The sequence below is a fragment of the Dermacentor variabilis genome, chromosome 3, assembly GCF_050947875.1.
Source record: "Dermacentor variabilis isolate Ectoservices chromosome 3, ASM5094787v1, whole genome shotgun sequence".
NCBI classification, from domain to species: domain Eukaryota; kingdom Metazoa; phylum Arthropoda; class Arachnida; order Ixodida; family Ixodidae; genus Dermacentor; species Dermacentor variabilis.
The window spans coordinates 69,012,064-69,038,100 of NC_134570.1; the positions used below are offsets into that span (position 1 = coordinate 69,012,064).

The following is a 26,037-nucleotide window of genomic DNA, read 5'->3' on the forward strand; positions in this document are numbered from 1 at the left end:
TATTAAGCATATTTTTCATTTAAGCTGTCAGTTTCCTTATAAATATTGTCTGGAAATTGCAAAATTCTTATAAATATTGTTTGGAAATTGTAAAATTAAAAAAAATGAAACTATGAAGTTAACTACTCTATAACTCAGCAATAAAAAACAATATCACAATTCTGGAAACTGTACCTAATAGTACATCTAAAGCAGACAAAATTCTTAGATTATGCATCGCTATAATATATACTAATATTATGTAAGTAGCACTCTTGCAAAGTACTCGTAAACACTGCAAAAATGTCACATATGCTGTAAATTCATATATGAAATTTGTCCGCTTTAGATGCTCTAACAGGTGCAGGTTAAAGAACAGCGATATCTGTTTTAGGTGTGGAGTTACCGCATTTGTAAACTTTGTGCTTCTATTTTATCTTTTTTAACATACGAATTTTTGACAACTTCTGCAAAAAGTTCCAGCTCCTAAATAAAAAATTTCGCTTTGAACAGCCACTACAATTTAAGTTTCACTCTCAGTTGCAACAAATTTCATTCAGATCGGTCCAGCCATTTTGTCATAAAAGCATTTCTGCGTTTTACATTTGTTTGAATAGGCAGCATTGGAGTTGGCCACAAGCTAAAGCTTCCTCTTAAGACAGGGTACCATGGGAAGATGGAGACTCAAAGTGATCAACAGTGGTTGAGCAATTGATTTCTCAACATTTCAACGGGAATACTTGTGTGGCGGGCCCCAATGAAGAAGATTAACTTCACTTGTCAAGACATTAGTTCCAGCTTGAGAAACAAACCCCTTGTTTGACCAACTGCTAATGCTTTTCTTTTGTCATGCGAGTGGCTTGTTGGGCTAGTTGGCACATGATTATACTAGGAGAATGCCAGCAAACTTGAAACTTTTGTCGTTATATTGAAATTTTTCCTTTCATTAAAGTCTTTAAGTCTGTTGAAAGTAATACTCTAATGCACACGGTCTCATCATAGGCAATGTGCGACAATAATATGCACTGATTTAAAGCATCCCTGACCAGCAGAAGCCCAGTGATTTGCACAGGTTAAAACCCACCATCCCATTTAGCAAGGGCTGCTAGCACTGAGCATCGTGCTAGTTCATTAGCAGATGCACACATTTGCAGACTGTTTATTGTTGTGTGGAAGCTTCGCACGCCCTGGTTTCTTTCGTTGCTAGTTTAATATTGCCTTCTTTTTTTCTCTTCATTTTAGGGACTACAAATACTGGGTGGCATGGGCTACGTAACTGACATGCCAGCAGAGCGGCATTACCGTGACGCCCGCATCACCGAGATCTACGAGGGCACCAGCGAAGTGCAGCGCATTGTGATAGCTTCTAATTTGCTCAAAGAGCATGGTATTGTGTGATTGGGATTTATATCAGTCCACTCGCAGGTGGGTGATAGCGGTGATACTGTGTATACGGCCGGCGCTGGAGATTTATTTTTTAATGGCAAAAGATATGATTCCAAAGGCCACGTCTTCACTACAAAGCAGCAGCTGTGTCTGCTACGGGGACGTGGCTTTGCATCAGCCAATAGGTCACAGCAAGCCTCTAAGCACTGCTGTTGTCACATAACAATGATTACATGTACAAAATATGCCGTGGACTGAAGAGTGAGATATAACATAGTCATGGTGAGAGACTCTGCGATGAAAAAAAAAAGTTCAGGTCTTCTTGGGTGTGGGCACAAAGTCTTTATCTTTAATAAAACTGTTATAAAGCAGATATATGTGCTGTTCAATTTCTTTCTATACACTACTGTAGCTATGCTATTGCATCCTGATGGTACTGTTGTCAGCTTGGCACCAAATTATTGCTTTTTAAATGCCGATTCCTGAACAATGCCTGTTGGGCCTAGTGAGTGTCACTGGTAGCTTGCTACTAATATGTTCAGCCGTAATCATCATCAGCAATTCACAGACATGAATTGGACTGATCCTCATAGAAGTGATGTTCAGGTCCACGGGTGGCCAGCCGGCAACTACCACAAGCCCCACAATTCTTGCCTGTGTGCTTACTGGACAGAATGGCAAAAGCTGCAAACTGAGCTTGCGCAACGTAGCCCTAGCAGCCATCATTATGACTATCAAATTGCATATGACGGCTACATTTTGCAGCAACACGACAACATGAACGTGTGTTTCGTGGAAGCACAATACTGAGCAAAAGTGTGTAAACAAGTTTTTTCGGCACAGTTCAGTGCTACAATGGCCTCCTAGCAGGTAAGAAGTTTAAACTGTGCCATGCAACACTTCAGGCCTGTATGTAGCAACAAGTCCATTGTTGCTGCAACAAGGCATCAAGTGATATAAGCATTTTACACTTTCAGTATCTTCAGTCTTTATTCAGGCTGGAACAATGAAGGCACGTGCATACTTTCAAATATGACTACAAATCTACAGATGATGAAGATGAGTATGGTGAACAGCAATGACTAGGAGTGTACAAATTATGTTTTCATACAAGCTTCGTTGTAGACAAATGCATATTTATAAGGCATACGTGTATATAGATTCATTTGTTTGTATATACAATATGAGAAAAATACATTATATTAAGGGATATGTATGCTATTATAAATCAATTGTACATGAAGCATGTCCGAAAACACAAGATATATAAGGCAGTTTATGGAATAAAAATAGCAGTTAAAAAGCTTTGGCCTTGCAAGTGTCAGAAGAGAGGGGTTAATAGAATGACATTGTTTTAAAAAGTGAAACACTAGTTGTTACATGACAGCAAGGTGGGAAAAAACATGATAAATCTACTTTATCATTGTTCTTTCAGAAATTTGTAGACAAACAATACCTGGACATCTTGCGCTGTTAATTGTGGACACGACCACTTTTCAAGAGCACTGTTAAATTTAATGCCTAGCCGTTGCAATTTCAGAGTGAGATAGTGCTTTATCAGTGACACTATTTTGTCATGGTACGAGAGATAAATATGTGTTACTCAATGTGAAAGTGTGCTTAAAAAGTAGGAAGTGTAGAAGTACACTGGAATCATTTAATATGTTAGTATGGCTGAAATGCGAAGACTAAAGCTTCATTCCCAAGGCCCACTAGAAGACGGCGGCATTACTTTGCCCTTGAAAGGTTTTCCTGAGATGCCTTGTGTAGCAGATTAAAGCTGCAGCAGTTCACATTAGTCTACAATGCCTTTCTTTTTTTACTCGTGCACATTCCTGAGTGTGTATAAAGTTTTGTTTTTCCCTTCAGCCCTAAAAACATGTACAAAGTAACTTGGTGTGCTCATTAGGTCACTTGTGTATTGGTCCCAGCATTTCACACGCACTGTCTACAACTATAAGAGTGCAAGCATCACTGTGAAAATGTGCACTGTTGATTGCAAGGCATGACTTGGCTTGTTCGAGTGTGCACTGCTCAATTATTTTTCATTCCCAATTTGTCATTTCAAACCTTGCCATCCTGCTTACATTAGAAACGGCACAATACAAGGAGCAGTCCTGCACTGACTGTGTGAGGTGGAATTGCTTCCCCAAAGCTTTCTTTAGCTGCGTCATTGTGATTGCAATGGCTTGCAGTTTTTGCAGTTAGAATACATACTATACCAACTCTTATCTGCGGCCTGCACCACGGTTACTGAATGCTGCTTGCATCTCGAGGACCTTCAATCACCTTGCTTATCTTGGCGTGAGCAGTGCGCACAAAAATATGTTGCCGGAGCAATGTGTATAATGCTATTTCAGTCTGTAGTCCTTGCCTTAACAACTTTAGGCCGCGTGAGATGGGACTGACAGTTTCAACATTCCCAAGCAACGCACGCTGGCTTGCATCATCAGAAAGTGGCCACATCATAAACTTAATTGCAATCAGGCATCGATGATCCAGTAGACGCAAGAACAAAATGGCTCGTCATGAGCCATTGTTACAACTCTATATAGCTTGATATAGCTGCTCTCTCAGGCCTAGTGTAAAATTGACACCGAAGAGTGGCCCCAGCAACTCGCTCTAGCTTCTAAAAGCAGCTGCAGAGAGCAGCTTTATGTACGGTCATCCACAAAAGCTTACGGCACACAGGATTCGGAGAAAGGAAAAGTTCCCATGACGCCTGGGCACATAGCCTCCGGTTCAAAGTTTCAGTCTGTAGCACTTGTTTCTTTTGCGACTTACAAGGTGATCCATTAAACTGGAAGCGCCGTGCCTCAACAGGGCAGAAATCGACATTGTAGTGAAACTCGTGTCCCGTAAACATTTGCGGCCGACTGTATCTAGCATTAAAAAAAAGGGGGGGGGGGATAAGAGCCTTTCCTGCGCAGCAATTGCAGCACTAAAACTCGCCAAGTCACTGCCGACATTTCAACGCCATCGTTCAGCACCTCCAAGGTCACCGCCGGCGCACTTTCGCAGCTTCCGCTGCTCTCCGTACAGTCTGGCGACCGCAGTCACACGGCGATGATCTTGCTCTCGTCCACGGTGACCTTGATGAAGACGGCGTTGTCGCGCACGTAGTGACACTTCTTGAGCATCTCGTGCGACACGAAGCGCGGGAACCCGAACCCCAGCGCGTCCGGCTCGCGGCTGGGCCGCTGGAAGTTCTTCCACGTCGGGTCCGGCACGAAGCTCTCGACGATGTGGCACGCCTTCTCGGGCGTCGACGGCTGGTCCAGCAGCGCGAACGACACCGTGTGCGCGAAGGGCCACGGCAGCAGCGAGTCGTACTCGCCCGGCAGCAGCTTGATGTAGACGGACAGGTGCGTCGACTCGCCGGAGCCGTTGCCGTTGAGGAACAGCGTGGCCATGAGCCGGTAGCCGTACGGGCTGGTGCTGAACGGCGGGCTGCAGATCTCGAGGCCGCCCTCCTGGGCCTTGGCCTCGGCCATCTTGTGCGAGTAGTCGGAGATCTTCCAGAGCAGCGTGCCCGTGGTGTTGGCCACGAGGCCGTGCAGCGCGGTGCGCAGCGCCGAGATCTGCTGCTGCTGGCGCGACACGATGCCGCACAGCAGGCCCAGGTGGTTCTTGCTGCTCTCGTCCAGGTGCTGGTCGAGCGCAAACTGCGAGCCCTGCGGCAGACGTGAGAGAGACGGTATGTGTACCTAGCACGGTGGAGGTGTGCGGAAGGCCGCATGCGTTCTCTGTATGCACACCGAAAGGAGTACGGCCCCCGTATAGTTCTGGAATCGAAGTGCGTCGTCGCAACAACTTGTGCAATTTGGAGCGCTACTGCGGCGCGTGAACACATCACGAAACGCGGTATTTCGTCGTGCATTATAGATTCTGGTTCCGCAGCCGCACTTGCTCGAAACGTGGGCATTTGGCTTCGCAGCATCTCCATGAAGGTGAAATTACGGAAGAAACGAAAAGATTTGTCAAACCTGAAACTTTGTGACGTCATGCTGCGCAGGCGGGCGTGCCATTTGTTCTAATAGCAAGCCTGAGAGACGTCTAATCGAATGTACCGCGGGCGCACTCGGCGGCGTACCACAAGTTCCGCGATTCTCTGCTGTATAGAGTGCATGCTTGGTAAGTCGTTCGGTCGGTCGTCACGCTGAGTGCATGCACCCGTGCGGTATCAGTGGAGAAAAGATACGCGCGTGTCCAGGCCATTCAGTAAGCGTCTCATTGTTTGACAAGAGAAAGAGAGAGAGACGTACTAGCGTGCAAGTGCATGAGGCGCGCCATCACCTTGAACTTGCAGCCCAGATCCTTAAAAACGCAACCCACAGCCGCGGCGGGGCAGAACTCCTTGAGGTGGTGCTCCAGGTCTTCGCGTGGAATCTTCGTCGTCTCGCACTGGTGACACTGTACCAGGTACCGTGGGCACTTGGGAATGTGGTTCTGCAAAGAAAACATGGGGGAAGAAATACGAGCTGTCATGTCCTGCTTGTACTTGCAACGTCGCGGATGTTTGGAAAAAAGGCGTCATTCCTTGGCGCTTTCGTCTGGTCGAGTATAGTCATTCATTCGAAACTCGATGGAGACTGCCAATTTTCTGCACTTCTTTCTAATGCCTTCGCTAACCTTCCACCCTGCTGTCTTTAGTACATCTTTGGTAACCTTCACATCGCTTTCGATATATGGTCGAAGTTCTGACAACATCCATTTCGTCCTTGCTTTTTCTTTCGCGTTGCTTACGCCACCAGACGTGCCTTCGGCGTGTCCCAGACGTGTCACACTGACTAGCCCATTGCCGACTCTCCGGACTGGCTCAGTGTCTTTGCAAGGTGTCCCAGCTAACTTTAGCCAGAGTTTAAAAATATGCGAATGCCACGTAGCTGGACAGAACCAAGGTAATGTCATTTGCCTTCGCTTGGAGATGCTAATTTTTACCATTCTGAGTAATTAGATAATTAGTCCTAATTAATTAATCAACTTCTCAAATATTATAATTATAGTAAATGTGCCTATGAGGAATTTGTAGAGCTACATGAAAAACTCCCGATACAACTTTCTGTTGCTCAATACGTGCTACATAAACGTTTTTTTTTTTTCCGTGCGTGAGAGAAGCCCGCAAATACACGCAAAATTACCGCGCGACTGGCCGCTCGAGGCACTTTGCATGTATTCGCGAGCTTCCTTCACGCTCGGAAAAAGACTTTTATGTAGCACGTATTGAGCAATGGAAAGCTATAGCGGCTGTAGCATGAACAGATGTTGATAGAGCTGCAAGTGTCACTGTGCTGTGCGATGACAGTATTCGGTGACAGTGACCGATTGTGATTGTGTGTCTATGCTCCTTCCTTTCCTTATCTCCACTTTGTTACCACTTTACCTCCCCCTCCTCTCTCTCCCCAGAGTAGGGTAGCCAACCGGATCTTTTTCTCTGGTTAACCTCCCTGCCTTTCCCCTTTCCTCTCTCTCTCTCTCTCTTTCTCTTTCTGTATCGGGAGTTTCTCATGTCGCTCTACAATTTCCTCATTGGCACATTCCATCTAATTATAATATTTGAGAAGTTGATTAAGACTGATTATCTAATTCGGCGGAATGAAAAATATAATAATTTGAGTATATCCAAGCGACCGCAAACAACATTAATTAGTTCTGTCCAGCTACGTGGCATTCGCACATTTTAAATTCTGGCTAAAGATGAGCTGGGACACCCTATATATGGCGTTCTGCTTCTCAGTACGACGCGGGCGGAATACCTCATGTACAGATCCTAAGGCACACGTGAAGCAACACCAGGTAGGTGGAATTCACATACGTGGTTCTCCAGCCCCTGTGCCGCCCTTGGGACTTTACATCCCAACATCGGTAAATCAATAAACCCCGATGCTGTAGACTCCAATCATTATGAACCTTTATTGTCATGCGGCGCGCGTAGTGCAGGTATCATCGAAAGGCATTCTACTCTTTAAGCGTCCATGCACCAAATGTTCTTGGTAGCACAATCAGTCGAACGCCAATCTCGGAACAGAACCGGAGGAGGGGGTGGTGTAGGAAGCATACTCAATTCTGGCTGACGTGCGCTTGTTTATATACAACGACAATTGCCGTTGTCATAGTAGCGTTTTTCTGTTGGGCGCGCAAGTGCATGCCTAGAAGCGGGTTTCGCCCCACAATGAGCCTTTCTGAGGAGAAGCCACCTTAGACGAGCGAGGGATTTCAGGGGCGCTGCGCGCTTGCAGGCTAAAGCCCCTGGTGCCGGCTCCGGCCTTTGCTAGCACGTCGAACCACCGTGACGTCAAGGTTTCCCTGTACAAATTCTCGCCTGTAAGACATTGGCATAGTGCTTATTATGTCATTGGAAGGAGCAGTGGCAGATCGGGCGAAACAACGAAACAAATGAAAAAGAAAAACGTCACACGTGTGTCGTCTCGTTTGACTAGCTTAGACCATTCGTTTATCCTGTTGCGCATCATCTCGACCCATTCGCACGCGGAACAATTAGTTGCGCGTTTGCGCAGGAGGGACGCAAACTGGCCCGGACAGTGGCTCGATATGGCAGGCAAGCGGAGCGGAACACGGCGTAATCTAAAACGTCGCAACCATTCATTTGCGAGCTGCTTCGTACCTACCCGAGAGACGGGAAGAATGACAACACAATAGTAATCCATAAGAACGGAAGGGGGCGTTAAAGTCGTGTGGTCGAATTGACAAAGCTTATAGTTCGCGAGTGTTGTTCGCCCTTGGCCTGCCGCCATCGTTAGTAACGCGTACAGCAACGCGATTTTTGCTAGCATCTATTCTTGAAGATACCTTGACTGTTCTATCGCAAGAACTATTCATATGAATACAGGCCCTGATATATTTTTTTTCTTTCTTCACCCAATCTCGGCGCCCGTGAAAAAAAAAAAATAAGACGGAACAAGCGCAGTAGAAACTGCTGCGTCAATTTCCTGACATCTTTCTCAGAACCGCGCGTCCTTCTAGCTACCCAGCTAGGTCTCTGCATGGTATGTTCTGCAGTGTAGACCACAACATCAAAGATGCGGCGACGATGGTCGTATCTCTCTCGGATCGCTGTTACTTTGCGACGGCGTTCATTCACTGCGCACGCGGGCCCTGTTTGTGTGTGTCGAGTGGTTACCTTGAGCGTGTCGAAGACGAACTCCTTGCGGCAGTAGGGACACGGTACGAGCCGCTTGGTGCAGTCATTGGTGCGGTGCTCCTGCAGCAGCCGACGCGACACCTTGACGCCGCACTTGTTCTCGCAGTACACGGGCTCCAGCGGACACTGGCTGGCGTGCTGCGAAAGAGGACCAAGACAAGGGGGCGCGAAAGGTCAGTTTTGGACGCGCTGGCATATGTACGGTAAACATTTCTGGTAATTAGAATGAAACAAAGCGAAAACTATTATGTTCACGCCAAAAGAAAAAAAGAAGGCGCCTCAGTTTGTTTGACGGCAGGCTTTTCTCAGTCATTTCTACCAGGAAAAAAAACAAATAAAAGATATCTGAGGTGGATCGAAGACAGCGTAATGTCTGAAAATTTTGTGAAAAGAGGCAATATAACTACAACAGAATGTTCGCAATGATTGGTTGATTGATTGTTCGCAACAGATTGTTCGCAATAATTGATTGCATGGTGCTTCGAGCTGCAAGGAAGTGAGGCTTGCCTTTCGTCATTAAGCAGTGACACCACAGAACAGTCGTAACCGTGACGTTATAAACACGAAAGCGATGCGTTGCCTATCGAAGACGTCTCGAAGGTGAAAGCAGTTAGCAAATTCCACGGCTGTGTAATACCGGTGTCACACGGCGCACTTTCGATCGCGATCAAGCCCTCCGGATCGAAATTCTCAACCGCGATTGGCTCCCTCGCGCAGCTTGCACAAAGGAACCAATCGGGACCGAAAGTGCGCTGTGTGACATCCGTATAATAGCTGGTAACCTCATCGCTCGGATGTCCTTGAGAATATATGGTAATGGTCAGACCAACTGCATGTCGCCAGGTTTGCACCCTGGCCATGCAGACGACCATGGTCGTCTGCATTAGGCAATTAACTTAACCCCTCAGTGATCAATACGTGTGCGCGCGGTGTAGTCTCGTCTAAGCCTACTGGCAAACATAAGATCACGGGAACGTGAAGCGGGTCACCGATTCATCGGCCTCAATGCGAGATGGCAAAGACCATTAAATTTCCATTCGCGCATTTGCGACGCTCTATATGCACAAAAAAAGAAAAAAAGAAAGAAAGCAGACCTTCATATCTGACACCGCGCGCCGTTGAATCCCAGAAGGCGCCAACTTGACCTCGATCTCCGCGATCCAATCTCGCCATCTCGAGTGCGTTAGAAAGCGTCAGCGTTGCAAGAGCGCTCCGGCATTCTTTTTGTATACACAAGGGCACCAGGTCCGTCAAAGCCCGTCACGCGCTGCCCTTGCTTTGAGCGTAATATCTTTCTCTCTCGTTTGCTCGAACACAACAGAAACGAACGTGAACGAACGTTTATAGTACTCGCAGCTGTACCATACGTATAAGCTGCGCGTTCGTGTACGCGCGTATTCGCGTGCGTTATGCAGACACATACACAATCTCACATAGAGTGCGCCGCATACGCAAGCGACATTCCTGCGTCGACGAAGTGGATAAGAGAAGTGTTGGCGGCGTTCGTTGCATGCGGCACAGGTTTACAACGCACGCGCGCCGGTCGTACGTGTGGTCACATCCTCACGAACTTTCTCCGCGGGCAGAGATGACCTATCGCGCGCACAGGCAGCTCTGGGGAAAAAAAAGAAAAGAAAATTCGGGGCCCCACCGTTTTCCCACTGAAACGCATTGTCGTCGCCCGGCCGTGTGGGTGACAGGGGTCACGCATCGGTCCCGCCTACCCTTCCTCGGAGTCCTTTGTGTTATACCGGGAGAACACACACACGCATGCAGTCGTGACAACGACGCGTACCGCAGTGCTGACAAGGTTCCCTCGGGGTAGAAACAGCGCGAGGTCATTGTGTGTCTGGCGCACGTGAGCGTCTCGACTGTTTCTCCTTTTCTTTCTTTCTTTTTTTCTCGCACCTTTCGATTCAAAGCTGTTTTTAGCCTACTATCTGTATCTCTCTCTGCCGCTTTTTCCCGCTGTCCGCTCGGTTCGTTCCGCAGCGCTGGCCCTGGGCTTCGTTCCCTGCTTGGCACTTGTCCCCCATTAGCGGACAGTCAACCTTGAGGTCTCTTGTATGCCCTCGTGACCTTGTGAAGACTATAGTAAAAGGGGCGACGGTGGGACGAGAGCTGGGGGGAAGGGGTAAGTTTTGGCAACGTCCCCATTGCATTGTTCGCCTGCTATTCTCGTACATTTCGCTGACCAGTCGTAATAACTCCTCGGTACACATACGCACGTGCACGACTCCTGCGCCCCCCCCCCCCACCCCCATCCCGTTTCCGGTCACTTTGCAGGCTTTTCCGCTGTCAATACCTCCGGCTCGATCCTAAATTGGAGTCCGGTGTGCTGCTAGAAGACTGTACCCTTTTTTCTTGTAATTGCGTCAGCAGAATGGTGTCCGGAAATCTTCGTTTTATGTTCAGCTGTCATTATTACATCTATCTCGGTTAAATTTTGTGGATCGGCGACTGCATTTCACTTAACTCTGCAATGTCCATCGTAAATAAAAAATAGAACTTATTCGACACCTCTATTTCCTGCCATATGGTGCGTACGGTAGTGCAGTAAGAAAAGAATAAAATGTTGTTTGAGGTAACACTTGTCTATCATTTGCCGTTATTTATTAGTAATTCCTCTGCTGAGCACTTCCCAGCGGAAAGCTTGCGCCAGAGTGTCAACATATACTACAAGGGTATGCGTTAGTTTTCCCGCGCTGTAACAAGAATTCTGGGGACTCGAACTTAACGTAGAATATATTATACGTATGGCACTGCAGGTTTCAAACATACATTGTAGCTATACGGCTTGCTCAGGGTTTTCTCGATATCCTTCAGTCAAGCCGAGGGGGGGTGGGGGGGGGGGGACATGGGCGCGTACAGGTCCCCAGACGTATAACAATGCGTTCACACTGGCGAGCTTCAGCCTTCCACCGAACAACAGAAGCCCGTGAGCAATGCCCACTGCTTTTCCTCCGTGCATTAGTGACTGCGGCGTACGGCAAGTAGCTCAGTGGCCTCCAACAACGCGCACGAAACGCCCTGGGGGAAAGCACGAAGGAGCAGCCTCCCTACAGCGGCAGTCGCAGTTCAGGCCTCCGGGCGGCATGGCATAAAGTACTAACGTAACGTCCGACAGCTTCGCGACGGCCCAACGGCGAAGTACGCACGCATTCGGCCTGCGTTCGGCTTCTTGCGAGCTCTCTCCCACGCTCCTTGCTCGCACATATCTTAAAGGGCACCGTATACAGGATCGTAAGCTGCTGTTGCTTTCTCTTGGGCTTCTTTCATTCGCTCTTTGCTGCCTAATGCTCTGCTTCTTCCTCACTGTGGTAGGATCAGACTGCCCATCGCGGTGCCTGTGCGCACCCGGAGAAGGAAGAAAGAAAGATAGGGCGAAGTCACGCGAGTGCACCGTTTTCTCGAATTGCGACGTCACGCTCGCGCCCCGCGGCGACTATACGGGGACCACGTCGTTAACGAGTTAAGTGGCGCGCGCACACGCAAGCACGCGAGTACGCCAACAACAAAAAAGTCGCGAGGACGGGGCCAAGGCGGTCAGAAGAGAACGTGGTCGTTTTCGCCGATTCTTTCTTTGGCACCCCTAACGTTCCCGTGATGTGAAGCGAGCTCCATCGGATTGCGCTACGCACGGCGCCGCAGCCGTCCGAATAGTTGCCGCGAGCAAAAGGCCCACTGATCTAGCCTCCAATCGGCGGAGCCATTAGTGCCATATGCGTCTTCAAAGAGCTACAGTATAGCGATTGAAAGGAGAGACGGGCAATGTTGCAGCGAATGGGAGGAAGTGGTCACATTAGTCTGAATTTCCAGCAGCTGTGGATTGGCTCACTTTGCTTCTCGCGGAAACCCCATGCGAGCAACGTTCTTACGTTCCAAGGTATACCTGCATTTTTACGCAAGCTTCCATAGAACAGGAGGTGTTTGCAGGGCCGCCAGGGGACACCCGATGTCGAATGACAAGACATATGACTTTCGCATGAAGAATCACTCTCTGTCTCTTGGCAAGAAAGTCCACGTGGTTGTATGTGTGTCGTGCTTCCAGGACATCTTCACCAAAGGCGAGAACCGCAGCATCCGCTGGCAGTCTCGCGAGGTTGAGGTGCAGTGACTTCGATGGCGGTGATTTGTCTTCGACTCGTGCATTGGTTGGGTCGGGTGTGCTATTTATATGCTCGGAGGCGCGGAGCCACATCTGGTTCTCCGGTTCGTGCGCGTCTCCTCGTGTATACGTACGCGTATACGCACACGCCTCGTGTGCGTTGCGCCAGGCATCACCCGCGACTTTCAGCGCGACGGCCGCATAGCGCTTGCGTAACGTGGTTGTAGCTGAGCGATGCCATTCTCTCCCGCTTCCTTGCCGCGGCAGCGGCATCTGCAAGCGGCGCCGCGTTCCTTCACGGTCGCCTCACGCCGCGTGCCAGAGGGGCAGATGGAAACGGGCGACAGCGCGCGGGGCTTCCAAAAGAGGCAAGCAGCCTGCTGGCATGGGCGCGCGAGCCAGCCGTCATTGGAAAGAAAGAAAGAAAGAAAGAAAGAAAGAAAGAAAGAAAGAAAGAAAGAAAGAAAGAAAGAAAGAAAGAAAGCGGCGCGTGGCTGCCGGTTCTTCTCGCAAATGGCCGTGTCCATTTGCACTGAAGGAACAGCTGGTCGTGGTTCCTTGGCTGGCTGGTTAAAAATAGGCGCGGCCGTAGCCGCATGCTCCTTCGTCGCCGCTGTGATGTAATCTTCCCTGATGCGTCGATCCTGTATCTCTTTTCCTTTCAACGTACGTAAACCGACGCGTGCCACTTCTAAAGCGCGTAACGTGTACTTTGGATGCTGTACGGCATGCCACATCTTTCTGTTGTGTCCTATATATATATATATATATATATATATATATATATATATATATATATATATATATATATATATATATATATATATATATATATATATATACACTTAAATAACACTCGTCTCTACAGGGCTGTTGAAGGGACACCGAAGAGAAACTTCTATCCGAGACTTTTGCGCACGGGTACATTTCGAACAACACCTACAAGCTTTAAATTGGGATGCTGTATTACGTTTATTCGCGGTCATGAGTGCGGAGTGCTTACATATGGTGGAGGAACCAACAGTTTACAACAGTCAGAAGCCTTCCTTCATGTCCTCGCCTTTTATTATTAAGTTTTGGTCACTGAAATATACACCTCTCACTTTTATAGTTTCCTGCAGAAATGGAACAAGCACGTCAATACCTTGCTGTCACTTTCCAGTCTCGCGATGGCACCGTCTTTTTCTCCTCCTCGTGCGAAGCGCATCGCGCAGTCCGCGAGGCGTCAAGCGCTTGCTCGCTTGGTGACAAGATGCCTCATCTTCAGAACGCCTCTGGATGGTTACCTTATTGAGCCTCCGTGCCGGCTGTCCCCAGCCTACGCGCTAAGACTACGACGCCGTTTTCTAAGAAGCACAAGAAGGAATACACAGCAGCGACCGCATGTCCACAGAAGGAGCGGTGTCGTGTATATATATATATATATATATATATATATATATATATATATATATATATATATATATATATATATATATATATATATATATATAGCGCTCGTGTTAGGTGATTTACGCCCGTCAAACACTGGATCCTTTGCTAAAGAAGTCCAAAAATTGCTAGGTGGTACTCTGGCGCCAGTGTCTACAGGAGCTGCAAGCATGGGAATTCAGCGGGCAAGAGGGTTATGGGTATAGTACAGTTTCGTCAAATTTAGTCCTGGTCGCAAACGGTTTTGTGACGAGCAAACTTGATAATTACCAAGATGCAGCATATTATCTTACATCTGCAACAATTCGCATTGACGATGTATGTGCGCAGATACTAGTCGCATTGCTGTGTTTAGGAAACTCTTATCGTATGAACATCTAAACTAGACAAAGCGTTGCATATATTGCCACCAGAGGGTCTAAAATATCACGATAACGAACATTCTACACTATACCCATCCCTCCCGTGGTAGCCGAACGACCGCAGCGCCACAGATCGATCTTGTAATTTTCGTAGGAAACTCTATGGCTGCCACGTGGCCTCCGAGATAGCGCGAGGAGACGGCGCGCGCCGCCGCATCTCGGAGGCGGCGGCTGCCAACACTGCACTCGTACGCTCGCGACACTGCTGGGAAAGCGCGGTCACCTGCCGGGCATGTGACATCGGATGCTCGAGAGAGCGAAGAACATTATGGCGCGGCGGGGCGCAAGCTTCCTCGTCACCCGCTGCATTCCTCGCGTACGATGTCCCCACACGGCGAGGCTCTTCGGCGCACGACGGAAGCCTTTGCCCCTCCCCCTTGCGGGTGATTCACTGCCGCGAAGACTGCGCGTCCAAGAGTTGCCGGTCGCTTCGTGGTTCAGGTTTCGCGGCATAATGCGAACACTATACATGTGCCCAACTCCTGGTGTAAATGTGTCCCACGGGTACTTACGTCACGTCGCGGAAACTTTCCAGTGGGGTGACTTTCGCGGCGATGCAATAATTTTACGCCAGAAAAAGAAAAAAAAGAAACAAAAGCGCGTTCTTAAGTATTTTGATGTTTTGATATTCTTCGTGGTAGCATGCCTTTCAACTTAATCTGACTAGTCAGAGGAATTAGGTGCTCCTAATTGGGTATATCAAGTTATAAGGCGTACACAACGACGATGAATTATTTTGTCACGACTGTACAGCCACCTCCTGCTTCATACATAAAGATAGATAGATAGATAGATAGATAGATAGATAGATAGATAGATAGATAGATAGATAGATAGATAGATAGATAGATAGATAGATAGATAGATAGATAGATAGATAGATAGATAGATAGATAGATAGACAGACTAGGGTTTGCCAGACGCGCGTCAGGTTTGTCACCAAGCACAGAGCGAAGGGGATTAAGTCATGTGTAGAACACGAAATAAAATGCAACTAAAGCGAGGGCGTACGGTACGTCCGTGAATAAATGTGGTTTGCTATACCTTGCACTGATGGAAGAGGATAAAGAGATGCGAGGACATATATTTCTGACGAAATATATGGGAAAACCCGAGTATATATAGGGTGCTGGCTTGAGCTCAGGGGATATTGTGTAAGCCCACAGGAAGATGCTGCTGGCTGGCTAATACTTGTAAATGAGAAGTATGGCGAGTCACGCTATCGTTAGCAGCCCGGAACCGCAAGGACCCGGAGTAAGTGCTGCCCTGACATCAGCTGCAGCCTGTATCTATGAGCTCCGGACCGTCGGCCAGATTTCGGAGCGACATGTCTCTTCTGACCTCGCCCAGCTGGCCTCGCACATTAAGCGCCCCTCTTGCGGAGCTGTCCCGGGTTCCTGCCTTCGAGGCTCCACTTCCTGTCGAAAGTGAGGCAGCATATAAGCGGCAGCCTGGCTATAACCATATGTGACTCTACGGTCCACCACAACATAGGTTCCGCTGGACTTGAATGAAGAGAACAAATTATGTGTGTACATACAAGAATCTTAACCCGTTTGGTGCCACAGGGGCAAACTTTCGAATTTGAAGAAAGAAAGAAGTGGGGGAAGAAGAAAGTGAAAAAAAAGCGTTTCTCAATGGCTTCGTGCGCTCAGAGAGCGTGTATGGCGAGCTGTGACCACTGCGGTATTCCGAAACCATCGTAATAACAGAAGCGAGACTTCAGCCGGTTGTGGGTGAACGATCGCCGAAAGCACCATGCCTGCCTGCATTGGCTAGCAGCTGGGCGACGGCAAGGCGGGCAATTATGAAGTCGGCAGTCTTCGAGACCAGCCGAGGGCGACCGGCCGCGTCGTACCTTCATCTCGGAGCAGCGACGCGTCGCAAGCCACTTCCTGCGCATCATCGCCGCTTTTTTTCTCTCGACGCAGACGCGCACACACGGGCGCATTCCTACGCGTCGCTGGCGCTGCAACGCTTCGCGGAGTTGGTGGACGCGCGCACCTTTCTGAGGCGGCAGGAAGGAAATTCATTACGCCCGCTTGGCCGATCATGCTATGCACACGCGTTTATACGCGAGCTCGGCGCGCGAGTTAGGTCGCAGCTACATGGTCGCGCTTGCTTGCTTGCGTGCCGCCGCTGACCAGACGCGTATAGTCGCCGAGCGTGCCAGCGACGCGCGCGCGCGCGCGTATACGAAGGCTAGTCGTTTGAAAGTCGCCGAACCGGCGCAGCGCTCGACGTACACGCGTGCAAGGCGCGGCTTCACGGAGCCGTGGCCCCCACTTTCTATGCGTGCGGTTGCACGGGCGATGGCGCTCGCACCTGAACGCGTTCTTCTTGGGCAATGCGTATATGACGCATAGCTTATTGACTGCACTCGTGCCGCGTATACGTGCTCCCGAAAGACGTATCCTGAAGACTGTCTGTGCAGACGTGTGCCGGTGTAACATACTCACGAATGGCGCATATATACGGTCGGTGGCGTATAGTCAGGGGTGGCAAATCGTGCACGTGCTACCCCCCCCCCTCTCCCTCTTGAAATATCTGTGCTAGTATGTGCGGCCTGCCCAGCCCACTTGCTCGCTTCCTCTGCCTTCCCGTCCTGTGGCAATACATTTCTGGGTATACGCGACTGCACTGCATACTGTGAACACGTTTCTGGGACGAAAACGAGCTCTCACGCGAACTTGCGATCTTCAAGGTCGTTTTCGTGCACGAACTCGTGTAGTACAACAACGCCCACGGTTGATCATGATTGAGCACACTGTAGGCTATATCGACGATAGCCTCAATACGACGTAGTCCGTGCGTACAGCTTTCCGTTCTATAGAGTTCGAATTCGGCAGCTGACGTGTTGACTCGCCGACTCCGTGCGGAATCGACCACAAACGGCCCTTTTATATGTACATATATGTGTGCATGCGTCGTCAACTGCTTTTTGTTCCTGCGATACGCCTGCACGCAGACCACGGCCGCTCCGGTACAGGCCGACGAAAACGCAACGCGCAAGCCACGCACGCTATGGCGAGCATGCGTGCTCTTCCTTCGCCGAGTTCCCCTTGCCTCCCCCCCCCCCTCCCACTCCCACAAGTCCCTTGTTCGCTATACACAGTCGCCGTAATGGCGGCGGTCATCAAAACTGCAGACGGCACCCATAAACCGCTGCAGAGAAGCCGTCGTCACGAGCAGGGTGTACCAGCAGCGAGGGCAGCGGTGGTCAGCGCACGGAAGCCTCTTCCATGGCTATTAAATCGAGTTTCCAAGACGGGAAGCCGGGCGCATCCCGTCCGTTCGCGTGTGCCGCTGCATGCGAGTTTCTCTCGTTATGCACGTCACGCCGAGCAGCACATATGGGCACGCTTCGCCGCAGCGCATCGCGTATATACATCCATCCGTGGCATGCATACATGTTGCTCGCGCTGCCATGGTTCGCGATGGCTGTCTGGCCCTGCTTCCCAGGCGCCCTCGTTTTCACGCGGTTCTTCCACCAGAAGATCGCCTCCGCGGTTTTCTGCTTCCTCTCTACTCAGAAGTGCTGCTACAGCGAGGCCTTATATAAGTGTGTCTACGTGATAGTCGCTTTCGCTCGCTTCTTCATTCCCGCCGTCCAATTCATGTATTCTTTCTCTCTTAGCGGCGCTCCACTCCTATACGCTCGGTGTTTCCCGCTCTTTTGTTTTTCGCCGGTGTGATACTTCAGTATACGTATAATATCTCTGGTTAAGTTCAGTTCCCTGCCGCGGTGGCTTAGCGGCTGTGGTTGCTGCTAAGCACGAGGCAGCAAGATCAAATCCCGGCCGCGGCGGCCACATTTCGATGGGGCATTAATGCAAAAACGCCCATGTCCCGCGCATTGGGAGCACGTTAAAGATCCCCTGGTGATCAAGATTAATCCGGAGTCACCCCCTATACGGCGTGCCTCATAACTGAATCGTGGTTTTGCCACCTGAAACCCCCGGAATTCAGGTTCTTTTCAAAGTCATATTTTAGTGTGAACGCACAATCAGCGCGCGCAATTCTTTCTAATCTGTACACACCTCACGTTGAAAGGAAAACATGTATCGACCGATCATTTGCTTCGTTCAAGAATATACCATACGAATAAGCGCAAGAATATGCTAGAAAGTACAGAATACGCACGCACGCACAATCGGTGCCAGAGCCCTTAATAACGGCCGGATTCTGGACCTTCTATATAATTCATATACATCATCTGTCGCTTGAGTCCTTGCTTATTCATTCTGGCCTCTCTGGCATCGACGTGGTCAATGGGCCGCCCGTCTGTGTCTTTTTTATTATTATTCGCTTCTCGAACTGTATACCGCCTTATTTGCGTCAGTTCCCTCAAACTACACCCTTCCCCTATATCGCTCCTTTCTTCTTTTTTCTTTTTCCGTCTCTCCGTTGTTGTTCTAGCAGCCTTCTGCTGGCCTCTTCAAAGCCCGTATGTGAGTCTCTTGCGCACGCGGTCGAGTTCTGGCGGGCCCCTAATCGCCCATCTACCCTTCCCCTTCCTTCACCTCCTTCTGCCGCGGCGCCGACGACGTAGAAGAGAAGCGCGGGCAACGCGTACGCGCGAAGCGTCGTCTCGCGTGCGGCCGACCGACCATCCGTCCGTCCGTCCGTCCAGCCTTCGCAGTTAAACGCCCCCATTATCTCACACCGACGGGCGGCGGCGGCACCGCGCGGGCAGCGTCATCAGCGCGACCTTCGGAGCGTGTCGCCTGCAAAACCGAGCTCATGGGCCTCATTAAGACGCAGGCGCCCCTTAACAACCAACGAAAGTATAATGCGCCAGTCTCGGTCGGACGTTCTGCAGGAACCCCCGCCGCGGACGTTCTTTTAAGACACGTACCACCCGAACGGAAGCGTTCGGGAATCGCTTTCAGCAGAAGAAGAAGCCGTGGAAGATAACCGGATGTGTACATGATGAATACACTCTAGTTCCGTGCAGTGCGACGGCGGAATGCAAGTTCTCTGCTACGTGGTTTAGTACAGATGCGTGGTAAATTCGACCACTGTTCGGAGGAATAAGTAAAGTTAATGTCCGGCAAGACAGAAGACGAACATGAAGATGAAGACGAAGTGACCGATAGTGGTCGAACAAATGCAATGTCTCTGAAGCCAACAAGGACAAGGAGATATTCGTATTCATCAGGCCCTGACGGCTGATTTACGTACATGCACTGCGGCTATGCGAGAGGGAAGTCATAAACTGACAATTCGTAGTGGGCTTGGCGTTTTCGGCCGCAGAATTGGCTTTCGTTGCAATATACGTTGCTCACGAAGCGATGTTTACGCACGACGATAAATCGAATCGCTGCGTATAGCCTTAGAATGCGTAAAAATTTACTTGAGCCGTTTCTGTCATTTATAACCTCGCCATGCCATGACAACGCCGATGAACGTGCCCGTACGTCACCTATAATTTTTTCGGCGCGAACACCTTTAACACAACTTTTCGAAGGTCGTACATACGAGTAGCTAAAAGTTATGCTTCAAGACTTTAGGATTCCACAGTGCTGCACCGCGTCTAAACACGGGATAGCACGCTCCCGGCGCACGCGAGAGCTCAAAGCTACGCGAGCGCCCTCTTTAATGCAGTTCACGGCGCCCTCCAGCGGTGCGCGCCCACATTGCCTTCGCAGATGCGGTAATTAGCATTGTTATCTCTAGTGGACGTCTAACCCTTCCGGCGAGAATTCTTTTATTACACACTCGCTTGAAAGACAGGAACAACGTAGCTGGGAACTATAAGCTCTTGCAGCACTTTTTTTTTATGTTGTTCACGTTTTCTCGGTGTCTTTCTCTCGCTTGCAAAACAAAGGGATCCGGTTGGAGACGTTGACGCCTAGTTAAGAGTATCCGGCGGCCGTCCGTATATACTTAAGCCGCGTCTGTTAAAAGGTCCAAGGACCCGCGTCTGCGTGCCTGCAGAGATTTGCACGCCCGCAGCTTTCGAAGGCGTCGCCGTGTTTTCGTGTAATCCACCCTGTATATACACGAGCTAAAATGCTGCTCGTATTTGAAGCCACCTGGGCACGCAATGCAAAGCGAATGAATATGGAAATGGGTGCATTAACGCATTCGATCGGGGCGTCGTGGTAAACAACGCCAGCTGCTACACCTTTTCGCGAAAGCTTTCGAAAATGCAAGGGGAGAGCACGCTCAAACGACCTCGTGGTATAGGCAACGGCGCATTAATTCCTACAGATTGCGTCCAAAGTGAGCTTTCCTGCAGTTTTCGCTTTTTTGAGGATCGCGAATGCATGCACTTACGTTATACATACTCCGCCATCTGTATACGCATATGTTTATCCTTTGCTATTTCTTTGCGATATAATTTCTAAATGAAGATCGCGCAGACGTGGTTTCGATATTTTGGGCATTCCTTGCCTAATCTTATATTGTATGGGTCGTATTTTGTGACTCTAAGGCAGCCCTTTATAGCATCAAGTCCGCATTACGTCCCAGAACTTACGAGCAAATGACATCTGAAATCAGGGGACTGCACCACCATGCTCTGGAAAGAGGACACTACATTATATTTCAGTGGATTCCTGCTCACTGTGGCATCGTCGGCAACAACCTAGCTGACAAGGCTGCCCGGTGTGCCCACGAAGATACCAAGACGCGTCCAACACCTTTGGCGAGGTCGGACGCTGCCAGAGAACTTCGCCTACTTGCGCGCAAGAAGTCCCAAGATCTCTGGATTTCAAGTGGCTTCAATTGCAGATTGCGTAAACGGGACCCCACGCTACGGCTACAACTGCCATCTAGCCTTTCCCGCGGCGAAGCAACCTTGTTGTGTCGCTTGTGGTTGGGAGTGGCGTTCAGGAACGCATACTCCTACCGTATGGGAATGGCCGAGAGCCCGATGTGCGACTCCTGTGGGTGCGAGGAGACCATCGAGCACCTATTGTGTACCTGCCCTCGCTACGATGTCCCAAGCCTCTCTCTGCGGGCAACTTTACGCAGACTAGACTCGAGACCGTTCCCCGATTCAAAGCTACTCGGACCGTGGCCACACCCGTCACTGGCTCGAAAAGCGATTCGTGCACTAGTGCGGTACTTGAAGTGCACGGGCTTAAGAGACCGCTTATAGTGTCATTGTGTATGGTGTCCCTCCCACACGTACTCACTGTTTACTCTCTGCCTTTCTTCCTCTTTCTATTCCCCTTTCCCCACCCCCAGTGTAGGGTAGCAAACCGGATGCTGTTCCGGTTGACCTCCTTGCCTTTCCTACCCTTGCTTTCTCTCTCTCTCTCGGCCGACCTGTTGCATGTATAGTGAGGTAAGTGACGCAATATTGTGAAAATTTGTATGTTTATTGCACTGCATGCTACGGTGACGAGAGCCGATAAGAATGCATGGGCAGTTCAGTGTGCATCGCAATAATAAACTGGCAAAAATAGCTGCGTTCTCATGAAGCATGTTCAGCGCCTCCTTACGCCACCGCCTTTCCGTTGCCCTCCCCAGCCCCTCCTTTCTTTTTTTCTTCCCATTTTATTCTCCGTTTTGTTTAGAAATTTCCAAAAGGTTTTAGCCATTTAGAAGAGCGATGTACATAGTGGAAGGAAAATGAAGGCTTTAGCTATACATGGTTAAATTCCCTGAAGAGTGCAAGCTATATAATTTGATTTGATTTGTAGATTATTATGCACTTTGTACGGGCGCATGATGTCAAGACTTCTTGAACGATGAAATTCGTATGTTACACGTATAATAGCATTTTTATTTTATTTTATTTTTATTGCATTATGGATTCGAACCTCTTTTACCGAAAGCATATACCAGTGCACATAAAAATATGCTACTGGATTGTTTTCTTTTTTTTTTGTATTTAAGTTTTCTTTATGTATACTTGGTATGTTTAAGTTTTTGTGGATATGTGTGCGTGCGCGCAATTGTGGAGAAATGTTTAGTTTCGATGTATTCGTTGTGTCTTCCAAGAGCCGGCTCTAACAGTTGCTAGCCTTACCGCTTATCTTCAGAAATCGCCACTACAAGGCGACGTGAAAACGATGGAACAAAACGGACGAACAACGTATACCAGCATTGCCATTTGTCGGGCGTGTTGGTGAACTGACTTGGAAATCATATTTAGCGCCAGCAAACAAGGACAGAAGGGAGACGCACTGCGGTGTCTTCTCCCTTCTGTCCTTGTCTCCTGGCGCTAAATATGCTTTCCAACGTATGCCAGTTCCAGGCGGCGAAGTGACCGTCTATGTCGAGGGTCATAAGATCGGAGAGAGGGTATGGCCTCTCTCTCTCTCTCTCTCTCTCTCTCTAAAGAGGCTGCAAGCGGCTTCCGAAAGCGCTCGGAGTGCCCCCAGCAGCGAAAGAGCCGCCGCTTTCTTGACAGGCGCGTCATCAATCTTGTTGCGTCTGCAGGTTTTGACGGCCGTACGCGCCAACGGCGATCGACGCACGAACGAACGAACGAACGAACACGACGCTCGCGCCCGTACAAGCGCGCATACCCACAGAAAGTGTATTAGCCCCGTTTCACCTCAGTGGAGTCACACTGTTCGGCTGATCCGTTTGCCTTCAGCGTGCTTCGCGTTCCTTGTTCGTCTCTTTCTTCGCCCCTGTCAGAAGAACGAGCCAGCGTTTACCGCGATGCCCTCCCCATACAGGTGCTTCCGCAGGCTTTGTGTTTTACCTCACCGGCCGCGAGGCACGGCTGCAGGAATACGAGGGCGTCGTTTAGAGCGCTGCACGTGAGAAAGACATCACCCGCGGCAACCCGATTCCCTGCTTCTCCTTGGGAAGGAAGCGGCGAAGGGGGCCAACCAGCGAGAGCCGCGCGCGCGGGACGTCCCGCGACTAGCGACGGGAGCTTTCGCTGGGGAAATGGGACGTTTTGAGCTTCTTCCGTGCGGCTTCCTGCATACGAAGGCAACGCGGATGAAACGTCGCACCTGTGTGCGTTGAGTGTTCTGGGTGAGCTCTAGATGCTGGTTTGCGTGTGCGCTTGTGTTTGTTGAACATGTCGTGTGGGTGCGTACTGTGTATGAGAGGGTCATTTCATGCATCCCCAGTGTGACCAGGGGTAGCGTGCCAGGCGTACGACAAGGTAAACATCTCGAGCACTAATTAAGAAATCTCTCTCTCTTTCTTTAAGGTGGATGTTTACATTGCAGGTTCTTTTGTGTGTGTGTGTGTGTGTGTGTGTGTGTGTGTGTGTGTGCGCGTGCGTGTGTGTGTGTGTGTGTGTGTGTGTGTGTGTGTGTTTGTGTGTGTTTGTGTGTGTGTGTGTGTGTGTGTGTGTGTGTGTGTGTGTGTGTGTGTGTGTGTGTGTGTGTGTGTGTGTGTGTGTGTGTGTGTGTGTGTGTGTGTGTGTGTGTGTGTGTGTGTGTGTGTGTGTGTGTGTGTGTGTGTGTGTGTGTGTGTGTGTGTGTGTGTGTGTGTGTGTGTGTGTGTGTGTGTGTGTGTGTACTTTTACTATTGTTTGCTGGATTTCTCTATTCCTTTGCTGAGAGAAGGTGAAAAATCTACAAGGAATTTAGCGCAAGGTAGCGCATACGATAACGCCTGCATAGTCATTATGTGGACATCCTACTTTGCTCCTGTCTTGATAAGGTATAGAAACACTCGTAAGCGCTCTGACCGACAGCACATCGCTCACTGCGACTCATAATCGCTCACTCGACTCTTCTATGGGTTCAGTGAGCGATCACGAATTACTCCTAATTACTCCTACGACGTCAGCATACCCATTTCTCTCTCACTCTCTCTCCCCTCTCGCACCGACGTTTCGCAAGTACACAACACAGTGCGCGCACGGCACAGCTCGCACACGGCACAGCTCGCATCCCCCTCCCCCCCTCCGGCCACTTATACCTACGTAGTTTTTCCACTGTATTCACTTTCACTTTCTCCGGCGACCTCCATATAAGTGTTGCTTTCCTACGCGCAGTACCGGATCGCACACGCACGCACACGCACGCACACGCACGCACGCGCTGTCGGACACAGCCGCAAATGCGCAGACGAACCGCGAAGCCGGTCGGACCACTCGCGATCTCCTCGCTGGCTTCTTCTTTTCTACATCCCTCCATCCTTGGCATTGCCGCGTTTTCTCGCTACATCACAACCGGCGGCGCCCTTCTTTCTCCGGCGTCTCGAGAGAGTTCAAGTTCTCGAGCGAGTTTCTGCCCTCTTTTTCTTCTTCTTCTTATTATTATTATCCGGCTTCTGCCGCGGCTTTTCCGCTGTCCCTCGCCTTGCCCTCGTGCGGTGCGCCGTGTATATACAGATAGACAGATATACGTATATACCGTCGGTTCTCAGCGGGTGGCGAGGAACGCGTAAATGCAGCGGCCGCGGCGCGGCCTCTGTCGCTCTCGCGCCGAGAGCACGCCCTCGACTCGGGAGGCGAGCGTGCCGTGTTTGGTCGCGTACAACGACACGCGGGCGGCCACGAAAGGGCAAGCCCGCGGGAGACGTGCGTACTGCTTCGAGTATGTGCGGTAATAAACACCAGTCGCCTTGCCTCTACCGTGGAGACGGACGCACGGAATGCGGCGAGGCGTGCACGGTTTGAAAGTTACCCGCGCTTCGGCAACTATCCTGAGGCACCCCGTGGCGCCTTACTGATGCGACGTATCGCGGAGACAGGCTTGCATACCGCCACGAAGCGCGAACGCGAGAAAGCGAGGCGAATTTCGCTTTCTACGTTTGGCCTCTGGGTGCGAGTCCGGGGCGACTTCTTCGCAGAGCTTAGTTTTTGGGGCCGCAGCACATTTAGCGAACAGCTACGCCTCGATCACGCATCTCGCTTTGAACTAACCAAGCGTGAGAGGTGTTCTTTATTTCATCCCGTTCGCGTTTCACTGTGGCGTGACAGCACAGCTACAACCACTTAAGCCACTGAGCAAGTTGAGTGCACGTAACGTACAGAGTACGAAAGAAAAACTTGAGTAAATAGTTACTGCAGCGAATAATTAATGCATAGGTAGGCAGGGAGTAGCTTAATTCAGTTCCAATGAATAGTTACACTCGACTTTTCGTGAACAGTTTCATAGAAAGCAGTTTCAGTTCTTTCGTCGTTACTCTGTACGACATAATACTCTGAGTCATGGCCGAAATGACGAAAGCTATATATGGCAATCCCGCCAGTAACCGCAGCTACGACGGATGACGCAACATTGCAATGACCAATGGCCTCAAGCTGACACTTCCACCAACCTATAGAGGGATTTTCTATATATGATAACATTTACTCAACATAGAATTGTTATGCGCCACGCCGCATAGAAATCCGTCGATCTGAACTTTTTGCGCTGCCTCTGCATACTTCGTAGCCTCCTATGTGGACCAGAAGAAAATTAAGTGATCGCGCTTACTATAACAGAGTGAAAACACTGATTGACTTCCGTGACAGGTTTCACAGGCGACGTGCGTCGGCCGCCGCGCGTCGCTCGCAAGCGGTTACGCGCAAAATGAACGACCATAAATTGGTCATGCATATCCCACGTTTAGCTGCTTTTGGCAACCACGCCCGAACTGTAACGCGCACCCTTTCAGCCCAGCTTCACATT

At 49.7% G+C, this 26,037-nt stretch overlaps 2 protein-coding genes across 3 annotated transcripts in view; one reads left to right on the forward strand and one right to left on the reverse strand.

The window, feature by feature from the left end:
- Window positions 1-1,738, forward strand: part of Arc42 (Activator-recruited cofactor subunit 42) — a 25,906-nt gene extending 24,168 nt beyond the window's left edge. For both annotated transcript variants that reach the window (XM_075685534.1, XM_075685535.1), the window contains exon 10: window positions 1,222-1,738. In XM_075685534.1, the coding sequence (XP_075541649.1) occupies window positions 1,222-1,377 (156 nt within the window). In that variant the 3' untranslated portion in view covers window positions 1,378-1,738. The remainder of the gene's footprint in view (window positions 1-1,221) is intronic.
- Window positions 1,467-26,037, reverse strand: part of Traf4 (TNF receptor associated factor 4) — an 81,064-nt gene continuing 56,493 nt past the window's right edge. Inside the window, exons 2-4 of the mRNA XM_075685536.1 lie at window positions 8,507-8,665; window positions 5,662-5,814; window positions 1,467-5,039 (exon numbers count right to left, since the gene is read on the reverse strand). Of these exons, the coding sequence (XP_075541651.1) occupies window positions 4,422-5,039; window positions 5,662-5,814; window positions 8,507-8,665 (930 nt within the window). The 3' untranslated portion in view covers window positions 1,467-4,421. The remainder of the gene's footprint in view (window positions 5,040-5,661; window positions 5,815-8,506; window positions 8,666-26,037) is intronic.